Source organism: Rhea pennata, chromosome 14 (assembly GCF_028389875.1).
Source record: "Rhea pennata isolate bPtePen1 chromosome 14, bPtePen1.pri, whole genome shotgun sequence".
NCBI lineage: Eukaryota > Metazoa > Chordata > Aves > Rheiformes > Rheidae > Rhea > Rhea pennata.
Genome location: NC_084676.1, coordinates 8,609,257 through 8,622,801, shown reverse-complemented (window position 1 = coordinate 8,622,801; position 13,545 = coordinate 8,609,257). Strand labels below are relative to the sequence as shown.

At 35.9% G+C, this 13,545-nt stretch overlaps 1 protein-coding gene across 5 annotated transcripts in view; it reads right to left on the bottom strand.

The window, feature by feature from the left end:
* Positions 1 to 13,545, bottom strand: part of GABRB2 (gamma-aminobutyric acid type A receptor subunit beta2) — a 165,446-nt gene that overhangs the window by 89,043 nt on the left and 62,858 nt on the right. For all 5 annotated transcript variants that reach the window (XM_062587241.1, XM_062587242.1, XM_062587243.1 and 2 more), the window contains one exon: positions 13,128 to 13,348. In XM_062587241.1, coding sequence (XP_062443225.1) covers positions 13,128 to 13,348 — 221 coding nt within the window. The remainder of the gene's footprint in view (positions 1 to 13,127; positions 13,349 to 13,545) is intronic.

Below are 13,545 nucleotides of genomic sequence, written 5' to 3'. Positions count from 1 at the left end.
ATCAACATCCTTCAGCCTTAATGACATGCAAATAATTTCCCTGAAATGCTGTATCTTCTCTATGACAAAAATATCTTCTAGCATCAAAAGTTGAACACAGAAGGCTGCAAAAAGTAACTGACCTTGACTAAATCTTCTTGGTTTAGGGAGAATTTTTTCCTCAGTACATGAGTGTATGTATATAACGTGCAGTAACTCCACTAAACAGACATGATTTTTTTTTTTTGCTTACATATTTCAGCTCCCAAAAATTTTTTTTCTTGAGCATGTGCAAGAGTCGTATGTAAATAAGACAATTAATGGCATATCCTTCCTATGGCTATTCCATTACCTCTTTAAAAACGCAATAGTAACAATACTCATCTCTCCTTTAAGTCATAAGAATGAAATGTTACACATGATATTTCTCCAGCAATACTAACATTATGAAAAAAAGAAAACTCAAAAGCATTTCAGGAAAACCATAGCAGAGTATTTATACATTAGAATTATACTTTGAGAACCTTTGCTTACAGAAACAGCCCACCACTTAACGTTTATAAACCATGGTGTTAGTTGGTGTTAGCTGAGAATTAAATGTAAGGTATGGAATATAATTATGAAGTATATTTCTAATGTAAATAATTTAAGAGAAGCAAACAGGGATAGAGGTTTGGAGTTTCTACATGCCTTCTAACCTTTGCCTGGTTTCCCATCATGTGCATTGATTGATATTTCTGCTTTTTACTTATAGAACCAGATGGGAAAGATATCATTATCTCTCTAGAAGATACAAGTTGAAAAAACATATTATAATCTCTCACTGAAAGGATGCAGCTTATCAGCAAAGTCTATAAGTGATTTATATTCTCAGCAGACCACAGCAAAACATGCTGTGGTGATCTGAATTCAGGAGATTTCCAAGCTTTTTCCAAGTGGTTTTCATTGCTTGAAATGTGTAACACTTCGGCAAAAACGTGTACTACGTAGATTGTGATAAACCTTATGTTCACAATAAATTAAAGTTACATTTCTCTCCCATATAAAGTGCAAGTCAATTTAGAGAAAAATAGTCTGTATCAACAGAAGCATTCAAAACTGTGTTGGAGTGCTTCTTCCCATGCAGTATCCATGTCTGGTAGTTTAAGATATTTGGCTACCATCCATTTAAAGGCCAGATAAATGTTTTAGAGAAAAATTGGGCCATACAGACAGACTGATTGTTACTAGCAATAGTGACTCTCGCAAATACATGCCCACTGAAACACATTTTTGAGATTACAAAAAGTTTGTCTTTCTGCTTCATTAACACTTCACTTACTCATTTGAGTTGAATAGGAGATAAATCTTTTATCTTATTTTAAACTGACTAAGGACTTAGAGAAGACCTCATAATTTACCACTTTGGTTATACAGGAAGCCCCAATTTTTTAATTATCATTTTTAATGAGAGAATTATTTTGGTACAAGTAGACTATCTGCAGATTTATTGTGACCTTGAATATTTTAGTTGAGTGCATCTACCTTGAATCTTTCATTTGATACAATTTTTCTGATTAAAGAGATCACTGTACTAAACCTTGAGCCTATTTTTACCTTTAAGGATTGAAAAGGAAGTTTAAGCCATAACCTATGATTTCAGGTCATACTATTAATATGCAAGCGACAAACATACAAGCAAGAGGGATTTTGAAGGCAATTTTCTGATGAGAATTTCAGATGGGATATTTTTCTTTCCTCTCTTCCACTGAAAAATGGAGGGAAACAATAATGGTTTTTAAGTAGAAGAGAAACAAATCTTTGCTAAACTAAGCTGCCCTACTGATCATAATTTGCTATGTGTTCTAAGACAGCAAATCTAAATACATTTCCACTTATAATAATTCCACAAAATATTATTTTCTTGCACTTTTTCTTTTTTTTTTTTTTTAATAAAAAAAGTAGAAAAAAAGTTAAGTAACTTCATAGTTCGCATACAAAGTACACACAGGGAGTGTGGTTGCCTCCCCTTATAGCCAGAGGCACAGCTGCCCTTCCCTTTGATCCTGTACTAAGCACACAATTTCTGCTAGTATTTCCATCAGGAATAACTGCTTTAAAAAGTGGCATGACAAAGTCACAGGTAGTAAATGACAAAATAAAGGGAGAAACTGTGGATGGCAGATGATACAGTAAAGAACTTTTTTTTCCCCCCACCAGTTTCAATATTTCTTATATTTATCCAGAGACCTCCAAATGGGTTAGAGTCAAGACTGACAGATGTTACAGACTGAAGTGAGAAAGTGAAATTGCAGTTCTAAGAAAATCAGCAGCAGGGAAGCCCGACGCACAAATGGTGGAACGCTCCGGTCCTGTGCGCATCGCACCGCTTTTGGTCAATGCATACGAAAAAGACCTCAAAACTGTTTTCTCAACAGCTACTCATCCCTTGTTTTTCCCATTCTGACGTAGAAGAGGATCTGTCATAACATTATTCAACATATACTGCGTAAATTTTCCATAAGCACTTTAAATAGGGAAAGCACCAACAAGCAACATCATCCAGAGCAAAATAAAACCAACTTCTCCTAGCGGCGGTTCTGAATGCCTTTACTCTAAATTTTGTAAGAGGAAACAAACGTTAGCTTTATAATTCCCAGTGGCTCTACAAATCTGAGCAGTACTTTGAGAGAAGTAGAAAGCTCTCTGCATGAATTTGAAAGTCTCTTTAAAAGTTTATGTCTTTCACTTTTTGGAAGAGAAAATTGTTGAAGCAAATATTTTTAAATGTCAGTTTTAAAATATAATCAAGAGAGAAACCCTTGTCAGTAAATGAAAATATATTTAGAAGTTGTAACTTTTTTGTGACATTTGTAAACTGACACTCTCTGCCAATATTCGTCATACAACTGAAATTATACCTCACTGAAAGATTGCATGTGTATGTATATATATATATATTCTTCAATATACACTATATATGTATACATTATACATTCTGCCTTTTTTTCAATTAAAAAAAGGAACTTAGGTGTGTTCTCGGAAGTGATGCATTGTACCACACAAAGAGGGAGAAAACGTAATGAGTGTTTGCTTCGGGTGTTCGTGGGGAGGATCATGCACCCTTGCAAACCCCCACCACGAAGTGCCGAATACGGATTTACTGTTCGCATGCGAGAATAATTCAGGGACGTGAACATTTGTTCTTTCCTGGCAGTTACCCAGGACGGAGCGGCACCGCGGCCCGCAGCCCCCGGCATCGGCAGGGCAGCGATTACAAGCCCTTGGTCGCAGACAGCGGCGTGGGAGTGACCGGTCTCCGGGCCGGCTCGCCAAGGGGCTCGCTACGGTCCCCTTCGCTGCGACACTAGGAGCGCGGCCGCGCGGAGCCTCTGCCTTGTGATCCGATCGTGCAGTCTCCTCCTGGCCCCGAGACATTTCTCCCATCTGTTCATACAGATGGCATGCTAGAGAATTTAAAGGAACATTTTTTCCAAACTTTTCCTTTATTCCATCCCTTTAAATTGCACTATTCTAGACTAGTAGAAACACACAGTGCTCCAGGAATTATAATTTAGAAGGAAAAGGCATTAAAAAAAAAAAAAAAAGAGAGAGAGAGAGAGAGCATTTCTTATACACATGATTTACAGGAGAAGAAACTGTTCAACTGGATGGCTACTACCAGTCCCCACATTACAGCCTGAAGATCAGAGACAAGCATGGCTTAAAAACACTGTTTTGGAGACATATTCGTACTTTTATACATACTCCTCAAGTATGGAGAAGTTATGGAAACATCAAAAGAACAGAATCTCTTGCAATTTATCCGGTGGTTTCTCTTCTTCAACGCAGACCTGAATACTGTTCCAGGAAAAGCTCTCCTTGAGTCTTTTGCACACTGAGAGCCAGCTGAAATTTAAATTTGCAGAGAAAAAAGAAATAGAAAATAATCCCAGGAGATAGGGAAACAATATGGACTTCTAGTAAAAAACAACATTTGAATTTTAGGAGTTTAGGTCATTCTTATTTTTCAGAAACTGTTTTTTAACATTTTGGAAAAATCATAACAAAACAAGATAAAACAGTAGCAAACAATCACCAATTCTCTTCAAAGAAAGGCTGTTGATGAAAAAAGGAAGATATTTGGGGGGAAAACCTCCCCACTAAAACTAGATATTTAATTGGAATGAAAAAATAACCTCAAGTATTAGCATCTCCAAATAAAACATGTGGTGAAGGAAAAATATGTTCATTTTATTTAAGAAATAGCATCCAATAACCTCTCCAGATAATGTTCATAAAAGCACAGAAGAAAAGCCTCATCTGTACAATTAGCTAGGAGTGACTGTCTGTGAAAGAGGCTTTGTTAATTCCAAACACCTCATAAAATGTACTTTTCTTACACAGTGCAAGGTCTTAAAACTTTACTCATAAAACTCTGACTAACCCAGTTTATGTCATCCAGCTCAGATCTTCCACTGTGCATGTGTGTCTGTGTATATGTATAAACTGTATATACGAAACTATATATATATATATTTACAGTGTGTGTGTATATATATATATTTACATAAACTATAGATATATACCAAATATATTACTTTTGTATTTATACAAATGTCCACCCATATTACATTGACTCTTAACAGCCATCTTATTGGCTGTTAACCTGTTGAAGGCTGTTAAAGTTGAACCTTTTCTAGAGTATTCTGAAATAAAATTTTACATATAGCCTTCTTACATGGAAAATTCCATTGTCAGGATCACCAACTACCAGATAAAATGATATGATAAAAGACATCATAGAAGAGAGACTGAATAGATTTATGTTGCTGTAGTTATGAATTATGCTAATATTTAAATTTCAATTCAAGTTTGTGCATTTGATGACCTCTATTTGTTTTTGGAATTAATGTATGTAATAACCTTATAGCAACTTAACCTATTACATGGTTCTATAGCTGATTGGGTTTTTCTTGCTAATATAGAGTAAATGTCACAGTTTGTCTGTTAGGCAATAAAACTCAATTTTTTTTCACTTCATTGCAGTGTAATAATCTTGGGTAACAAGGCCCTTAATGGAATAGATTCCTATGACTTAAAGCTTATTCCTTATTAAGCTTAATTGAATTAATTATTCACATACTAATGATTTAACAGCCACTTCATATAAAATAAAAGCAAAAGACCCTCTCGAATACTTATCTCATACTTCAGATCTAATAAAGGAACTAAAGTAGAAAGATATTTTTGTTTTCTTTAAGATAGGGGGGGTATTTAAAATCCAGCTACATTCCCTCCTGCTGTGGATGGAGGTGTTCTGAAATAATACCATTCCAAATCCTACAGCAAAATGTATCTTTAATCTATGAGTCCTTAACTGTAAAAGATATTCATGACAACCAGTGATGTTTTCTTTATTTCAAAAATTGCATCTTTCTTAAGACTGGCTCATTTTCTGAATGTGCTCTTACACGGGAGAAACGGAACAGCATGATTCTCTCTATGGAGAATGGCACAGATTTGTATCTATAAAACAGCTCTCCCAAGGTGCACATGAAGGCTGGCATTTTATAGTTCTTCATAATAATGCCTGGCACTTATGTAGTGTTTTACAGGATCAAAGCGCTTTACAAACTAATTAATTAATCTTCACAGCACCCCTGTGAGAAGGCAGGGTTTACTATCCCAATTTAATATATGGAACAACTGAGGCAGAGGAGTTGTATGATTTGTTTCAAGTCACAAAAGAGGTCCAGGGCTTTGGCTTGTAGATCATTAGAAATAACAGCAGTAGCTGTTCTGCGGTGAATTCCTTGGGACCTTCAATGGACCTATTTGCATGAGTAAGGAAAACAATCTGGCCTGTATAAATGTACAAGGAGAGCCAGTATCTTGCTTAGTTAACCTTAAGACTAAAATTAACTCACTTAAGGAAGGCGCTGTGATTCAAGAAACCCAGACGCCTTTCCTTATATGCTAGATCTAATTCACTGTACAAAACAAGAGCAGGTATCTGACTTGCCTTGTGCTAATTTTTCAGATAAGACTAGGATGGTAACGCCGCTTCTCCACTCTCGCCCTGGGATGCTGTGGGAGCTGCTAGGTGCTTTGGACCCACAATTCTACGTAAACATGCAGCGTTCTTAGGGAATTCAAAGCCTTAGTCTTCAGAGTAGAGGCATAACTTCGCTTTGAGACTGTGGTTGTACTTTATTACACCTGCAACTATTTCTGCCCATTTTCAAAAGTTTCCTGCTTTAAATAGCTGTACTCAAGATGTAATGGTTCTTATGAATGTGTATGTATATCCTAACAGCCTCTACAACTTGGACATAGAAATCCAATTTATCTCAAGGTTTCTCATGCAAATCTAAATAAAACACTGTGCCAGACTGAATTAACTTCAGCAAGTGCTGGCAACTGAAAGATCAGTAACTGCACCTACAAGCACAAGCCTTAGCACAAAAAATTCCACATGTAATTCCCAGTTAACATAATGGAAATGCCTGTTCACAGTACTGAGATTCTCAGGTTCAAACAATTCTCAAACATAATATTTTTCACATAATCTTTGTATGCCCTCATCATCATATCACAGACTTCAGAGTCATACACTTGTGAGATGGAAAGAATGACAAGAAGTGATTTCCAAAGTTAAAAAACAGTATGTGTAATCGAGGGCAATATAAATTCTTTAGACAGCTATTGTCTGTACATGCTCTGCATTCCAGAAAACATCTCCAACCCAAGTTTTTGTATCATTGTATGATCTTTGATTACATGGGATATTTTTATGTCACTCCACTGGGCCAGACAGGTAGAATAGTGACAGTAAAGAGACCCAATGTCACTACAGAGCATCTCATTACAAGATTTATTTCCTTTCTTTTCTCCAAGCCTAGAGAAGACTCCAGTTGGAATGGAGGCTCGCACAGCTCAGGGATGCATCAATACAGCATAACCAGGACTGCCAAGCCACTGCATAGCTACCATGCTCAGGAAGAGAGCCTGCAAAACCTCTTTTCCCCAGTTTGGAAATTTATGGAGATATTTGAAGGGGGCTCACAGTCCAAAAGCAGAAATTTAATTCCAACAAGTGCCAAAGATCATGAGGAACTGGATTTCTAACCAAAAAGTTGACATTTATTATTAGACTATGTTTATATTTTATCAAAAAATCCATACTATCAGGAAAACACAGTTGTAAAAAGTGGCAAAATAAAGATTAGACAATTTATTGAAGAATGTCTAGCACCAACAACTCACCTCTCAGTTTGTATGTTCCTCTGAAAGCTAAAGGCATTTAGAAATGGATTCCATTTTTATACTGTTCATCAGATTTCATAGATAATAAGCTGACTATGAGAAGCTAAATTGCTGAACAAGTCTGTTAATAGAATGAAAATGCCTAAGGCTATTTCAATAGAGCATAATGTAGGAGAATATTTTATTCGCAACAGTGCAAACTTCCAAACAGCCAAAAGCACAAGTGAGCAGGCAGCAGAAGGCACAGCTGGGGCAATATAAAACCCAAGCATCCAAGACTATTTTGAACTCACATGACTCAATGCTCTTAGCAAGAAATAAAGAGAGGATAAAGCAACACTCTCATACACATAATTCTCCCATTTAATATCAGTTATAAAAATTCAATAAAGCTTGACTACGTTATATTTGTCAAATCGAAATTATTGTTGGTTGGCTTGGAAACTTATAGTTGGCAGCTTATTAAATAAGTCCTTGCAAATAAAACTGTTGTGCTTTCAAACAGAACAAGCCTTTCATTTCTGACAAAACTACTCTGCTCTACTTCATTTTGTCTTTCTTTGGGCTAAAAAGGATGGAAGTGTCACCACCTTCTGGGTATATTGCATTTTGGGGGTGGGGGGGACAAAGCACAACCTTCAATTGCAATAGGAACGTCTCATCTGCCAAGGGAACACAAAGTATAAGATAGTCTCTGTCATGCAATTATTAGAGTCCTCAGTGAGCAACCCATTGTCCCAGAGTTCATTTGTGAGGACTGTTCACAGTCCTGAGACATAGGCAAAAGCAGAAGTCTCTAAAATAGTCAAAATTTTAATAGTGCAAAACCATGAGAAAGTTCTTTGTCTTCAGCTCCTTCTTCAACCACATTTAATCTTAGCATACTGTCCCTCACTTCCTCCTTATTTGCATGTATAAAACCCAAACACACTCTTCTAGCAGAGAAGATGATGCCATTAACACCACCCTAGGTGGTAGACACATAAGAAGTGGCAGTTACGAAATGGCAAACACCACCAGGGTCTTACTGGTCCCACTTCTCAAATCTTCCATTCCAACTTTGAAAAAATGTGTAAAAATTCCACTAGTTTCACAGGCTGAAAAATCAGGGAAGCAACTGTTGACATGAAGTGCAGAGAATGGGCCAAAATATGGCAAAATTGTCATTGCAAATGTATTTAAGACAAATCTAGTGTCAAAAGTCAAGAGAAAAATACATACGCTTATGAAAGAACAAACCTCATCTACCATACCAGCTACTTCTGTTATTATTTGATATTTTAATGTACGGAAATTTAGCTAAAGCCTTATCTTTTCATGATGTATGTTCTGGTTGCATGTCTTGTTTAAGCTTTGCTCAACCTACTGTAAACTGTTCATTAGTTTTCTTAGATTTGAATCGTGGCTCTCAAAGTCTACTGCACTATTCTATACATCCTGCCAGTCACTAACATGCTATTGAAAATCATCTTATCTACCAATAGATTATCATTTTCACTGTGACGACTCTTAATTTAAGCCTGTATATTGTGATTTCCTTTCATTTTGCCGATTTAAATGCATCATCTATTGAACGTCCTGGTGCTGACATGTCTAGCAGCAAAGAATAATTTTAGCTGCAAAGAATAATTTTCTTGAAGATGGAAAATGAAATAAAATATTTTTAAAAGAGGAAAAAAATTTGCAAATACCATACTGTAACTTGAAATGGAAAAACAAAATGTCTTTCCTTTATCTTCTCAAAACATAAACGGTTTTCGAAATGGTTTCTCAAAACATACTGGCAGCTATCCCTCAAAAATAGAAGTCCTTCTAAAACTAAAAGTAACCAGTATGTCACATGCTATGTAAATAATCGGTCAAAATTCACTTATGTCCTTAACTAATAGCCTATTCTATTCACTGCTATAGGACATGAGGACATTGTAAGTACAGAATAGATGTCTACATTCATTACTAAACATTTTTGTCTCTCTTCTTTCAGTGATAGGATAAGCCAGGTGCTTACAAAGCTGCCACCTAGTCCTACCTCAAATTTACCTTAACAACGTTAAATCTAATCGAATCTGACATGCATCCGTTCACATACTACGTACGGGTTCTATTAGGAACAACAACGATGAACCATGTCAGATGATCACCATTTACTGTATCCAAAACAGAAACTCAACTACAGGAATTTAGAGGAACTTAAAATGCAGTTCCATGCGTTTATTTATGACAATCCAGGTCAGTGAACTTGAATTCACAGAAGCATGTGTGCGTATATACATATAAATTTGTGTGTGTGTGTATGAAATAAACACACTCATATATGTACACACATGCACACATATGTATGGAGAGACAAAAGAAAAGGAAAGCAGGACTGATACGTAAAGGAATCTCAATTTAGTAGTATGCAAAGCAAAGTTAGAATATGCCCCTGTAAGTATAAGATGAAGCAAATACAGTGATAACAGTGATTTTCCAAACAGTAGTAATACACAATTTTTAAAAGATACGTCAAAATTAACGTCAAGCAGATATTAAATATACCATTATTACAGGAACTTTAATTACATTAACTTTGAACTAATTTAGATGAAATAGCTATTTAAGGGATATAAAACTGTAACCTTAACATTAGAATCATAACATTGATTGTCACATGGCTCAGTGAGGGCAAAGCAGAATAAGGCTAATAATGTAATTCTATTGTGGTACTCATGTATATATTTGATAACAGCACCCATCCGCCAGTGCTTGAAAAACATATTTTAGCCAGGAAAGCCTTTCAAACTGTACTTGGAGCCCAAGGAGGAGGAAGGATTTTATTAGGAAAACTTGCATGTGGATCATTAATAAGCAGGGCCTATAAAACGGATTTTTGAGGACAATGATCCTACTACAAGAAAACTGTTTTGACACTGAAATTTGTCTCTTACTGTTGGCAATGCCCTCAGCAGTCCTTCTTGGAGATGGACTACATCCCAGATACACAGGGAGATAGAATTCTTGGGGACTGGGAGAGAAAAAACAAGGAATTATGTGTATTCCTAGCCTTAAGATATAATAGTACAGCTTTAGCAATGCTTTCTTACCCTAACAGTTTAGCATTGCGATATATATCATACAGAGAGATGCAGTCAAGATTTCTTTCAAACTTATTTTTCCAAATAATTGAGATCAAAGAAAAAAACTCTTCATCCAGATCCACTACCTATTGTGCTTTTGAATGTCTTCATTTTTCTTCTAACCTGAAGACGTCATAAAAGTGATAGAAAAATCCTTAAAACAACTTTTTCTTTCTTAAAAAAAAAAAAAAAAAAAAAAAAAAATTGAAGACTAGGGAGTTGTATCCTCCAAAACTCAGGAAACCTGTGTGTGTACACAGAAATATCTATGTACATAATGTATGTATATACACACACATGCAAACACAGCAATCTACATATGCAAATATACATAGCAGCAAGATCCATCTTGCATGTCTTTTACTTAAGTGCATCTTTTTAAAAGCAGCAGGTAACCTCAGGGACCATGCCCACAGGTTTTGGTGCAGCAAAAGGTACAATGACCAAAATAAAGATTTTTATTATTAAACGGACATCACCAAGTTCTCATTTCATGACAGAGGAATAATCATTCCTAGATGCTACAGCTGATAACTAACCTGACAGACTTTCCAGGATTAAGCCACTTACTCACTCTTGCCCTAGAGGACGAAGCGGACTCTGTGAATTTAGTACAGATAAAAGCTGGACCCCTTCTGCCATACCCTCATCTCATCATGTGGAGGCATGATCTGCAGCAGCACCAACTACAGTCACAGCCCCCCGTCTTTGCAACAGGTAGGGGAAGCTACGGGGTGACAGCCACCTGGCTACAGCCCTCGGTCTACAATTCATGCCAACACAACAAGGGAATGAAGGAAAAAAAAAAAATCTGTGTCCTTCATTCGTCTTTTAACAGCTCACAGGGTGAAGAGAGCACCTAAAGGGTACCAAGCAGGGTCTTGAAAGGAATGCAAGGACTGATAATCGCAAATGTATCAATAATCATAAATATTAGATTACTAGATATACAAGGATGTTACTTCCCCATTCAAAACTCTTGAACCATAAAAATGCTTCTAATACACCTCTACTTTGGGCTGCTTACCAGTTCTACAATTGGAATAATAAATAGAATTATTCTAGAAATATTTTGGATGACATATTGTGATTGTCATTTTCTAAAGATTTACTTTGGGAAAGAAAGAAAAACTAAAAGTATTAGTAATGTTCCATCCAATTATGTTAAATAAAGAGCTTCAGGTTAAAAATCGTATGTGATTTTTCTTTATAACATTAAAAAACGTATTAAAACTGAAATACTACATGCTCAGTAAAAACAAGGACTAGCTCTACCCAAGACAAAGAAGCTATGCTAACCCCAACTGAGGCAGCTAAGACAACTAAGTCCATTTTCAAAATGGTCCAGCGGTTCTGCTGTCATCTAGAGAGCAGGCAGTTGGAGCCTGCCTCCAACCTCGTGGTCTTCCAGTCACAAGGAGAAGGTTCCATCCAAGGGCTGGCAGCCTCTACTGTTCTGGGAAAGGCATCTCCTCACATACACGAGTGGCAAAACTTTACCACCCTGGAGACTTTCAGGTCAGCACATCACAATTAAGTAGAAAGCTAAAAATGTTAAGCCTGAGTCATATTAAAATATATGAAGATTAGATAGGTTTGTTCAGGTATCTCACTGATCTAAGTAGTTCATAGTGAAAATGGGGTTTCTAGAAACATCTGCAAGATTAATATCAAGATGTACATGCAATAAAAATCTAAAGGCATCCAACATTTTCAAGACTATTAATTAGTAACAGATGATCACAATTAGATATGAACTTCACAGGGCATGTTTGTTCAAGTGATATGACTAAATAAGTAAGCACATGCCACTGCTTCAAATCTGAGCAGAAAGCAAGCAAGTTCAATTCATGCTCCTTCACCTGCTAATTACAGGTGGACAGCAGAAAAATTCCACAGAAAATAGAGTATTCACTAAAATTATTATTGTATATTTTGCTCCTACTGCATATTTTGAAAATATCAGATATTCTAAATTAGAACTAAGTTATACAAAACTTTCTTCCATTTTTTTTTCTTAACCCAGTTGATTACCTACTCATACCATATTCATTCATCTTTTGCAGGAATGCAAATAAATCCTCTTTCACAGGAATTTTTGTCTACCAATACTGCCAGACATTTCACATCACTTTTCAAGCCTTCTCAAGAGTGGGGGCTTTCTGTTAATTTGTCCAGTCACTACAAACATGTATATATTACCACCTCTCTACGTGTGGTCATGCACAATGACAATATTAGGCTGAAAAAACATTTCAAGTCAAATTTCTTTGTAGTGAAAAGCAGAAAGTTTTTTTTTTCTTTAAAATCAGTGTAACCTACAAATCAGAGGTTCAACAAAAAGTATTCATAAAAATAGCATTTGAATAAACAATCTATTCAGCTGCCATACAGATTTTTCCTTTTTTCCTCTCCCTCTAATCCTTACTAAATATTTTTTATTTCAATTCCTTTAAGGAAGCAATTCTAAAAATGACTTTTAAATCCAGACTGTGTATTTTAAAAAGTATTTTATAGTCTTATCTCTTCTTAAAACAAATAACTTTGCACTAAAAATGGCAATTTATCTCAAAAATCTATTAAAAAACTTTATCTGCTCTTAAAATACTTAAGTTGAAATTGTTTCCAGCATATCATCAGTTAGGATGAATAGCAATAAAAGGAAAAGACGAAAACAAAGGAAAAGAAGGAGGAAAAAAAAAAGCAAATAATAGGTTTTAATTGAAGCCATGATTGAAAGATTGAAAATAAATGACAGAAGAGTTAGAAATGTTTCATACTGACCTGAGTCCATAAAGGACTGTCCCATCTGGATGCAAACGGATCATTCTGTTCTTCACAGTGACACCATGTACAAATGACTTCTTGTCATTCAGAAAATAGGTATCAGGAACCCACAGCTGATCTGCTACTCTATTGTCCAGAGTAAGATTTAGAGGTATTACATTATACGACAGCCTCTTATCTCTCCAAGCTTGCTGAAAGTACATTGTCAAGGTATAGTCCTGTGATTATAAAAACAAAAAAATTGTTTGCATTGAAACAGACAGTACACATATGCAAAAAATGCAAACACACTTATCCACTGTGACTGTTCTTAAAGGCAAACATTTCAGTTTAGAATTTCCACAAGCAGGTTTTTTCCCCCCTCCCCCAAAAGCGTACACTGAACTCCTGTATACCCAATAGCAAAGATTAGAAC